The sequence below is a fragment of the Etheostoma spectabile genome, chromosome 15 (assembly GCF_008692095.1).
Source record: "Etheostoma spectabile isolate EspeVRDwgs_2016 chromosome 15, UIUC_Espe_1.0, whole genome shotgun sequence".
Taxonomy (NCBI): Eukaryota; Metazoa; Chordata; class Actinopteri; order Perciformes; family Percidae; genus Etheostoma; species Etheostoma spectabile.
In genome coordinates, this window is record NC_045747.1 from 33,022,971 (window position 1) to 33,024,214 (window position 1,244).

Consider the following 1,244-nt stretch of genomic DNA (forward strand, 5'->3'; position numbering starts at 1 on the left):
GGGCTGCCAGTTCCTCCAGTACACTTGCACCAGCCCTCTGAAAATCCTGCATCTGTCCTGTCAAAAGGAAGATGACGGGAAGGACTGGACTAAGTCTCATCCCTCACTCCTGGAAGAGATGTGGAGAAATGCCATCCAGTGGAAGAGTGTGTGGATTCCTACTGCATAAAAGACACCGAAAGGGAGAATGTAAGAAGAAGGTGCCAGAAAAGATGGAGGGGGGCAGAGTTGCAGATGTGTGTCTGTGAAGTAAAACTATAGGATGTAGATTTAAAAGGAAGGATAAAAAAGAATAACCATAACCATGAAAAACATAAGATGACATGACATGAAATTAACATACAACAAATACCCCCAGTAATTGTCCCACCCTCCTTAATTATTGCTACAGCACATATGCAGTTTACATTGATAACAATGGCAGATTTACTACTCAAAATTATTTTTGTAATTTTCAGAACCATGATTTAGAGGCAGGCAGGGCTGGATTGTCATTTCTAGATGGCAACTGTTGATTTTTCTGTCTAACTGTCACAAGCAAGTATTTTCTGTTGTAGCAATTAAGGGGTTTTGCATATTCTTGCCAAGTAGGAGTGCTCCTGTTTTCCACAATTTATTATTCTTTTTTTGTGGGAGCCAGTAAGTAAGTGATTTATTTCAACATATGAGAGTATTTTCGGATCCGAAGTCCTATATAACCTAAAAAATGTGGCCCCATGCAGCCAGCTCAGGAAACAAAATTTACCTGACATCAATAAACTCAAGAGTTAACACAAATCCTAAAACCTAGGAAATGTTAATATCATTATATGCAGTACAGTCTGCATTTTCAATATCTTTGGGGTTTTATCAGCCCCAAGATCATTTGAAATGAAGATCGATAGAAGGTAAAATATGAAACGTTCTGTAATGTTTTAAAATATAGTTAAACAAAATGCATATAAATGTAAATTTTCCCTTAAAATAATCTAAATGCACCTTTAACTCTTCAGTATCCTGTTAAACAAAAGTTTTAAAAAATCAGTGGCTTTATTAACATAATGAATGACCATGTTAGAATGAACAAAGTTACATTCAGGGAGAGGAGGAAGTAAAGGCCAGGGGTCAGACAACAGTGATTCATTTAGCAGGCGATTAATAACTAGAGTTAAAAAAAACAAGAGCAATTAAATGTATTAACATGTTCAATTTTCAGGTTATGGCAGGAGAAGCCACAGAAACTAGGTCTGACTTTAAAAAAAAAA

The 1,244-nt window shown here is 36.3% G+C and overlaps 1 protein-coding gene across 1 annotated transcript in view; it reads left to right on the forward strand.

Annotated features, from left to right (window-relative positions):
• Nucleotides 1–1,244, forward strand: part of aldh16a1 (aldehyde dehydrogenase 16 family, member A1) — an 18,932-nt gene extending 17,688 nt beyond the window's left edge. Inside the window, exon 17 of the mRNA XM_032536879.1 lies at nt 1–1,244. Within this exon, the coding sequence (XP_032392770.1) occupies nt 1–169 (169 nt within the window). The 3' untranslated portion in view covers nt 170–1,244.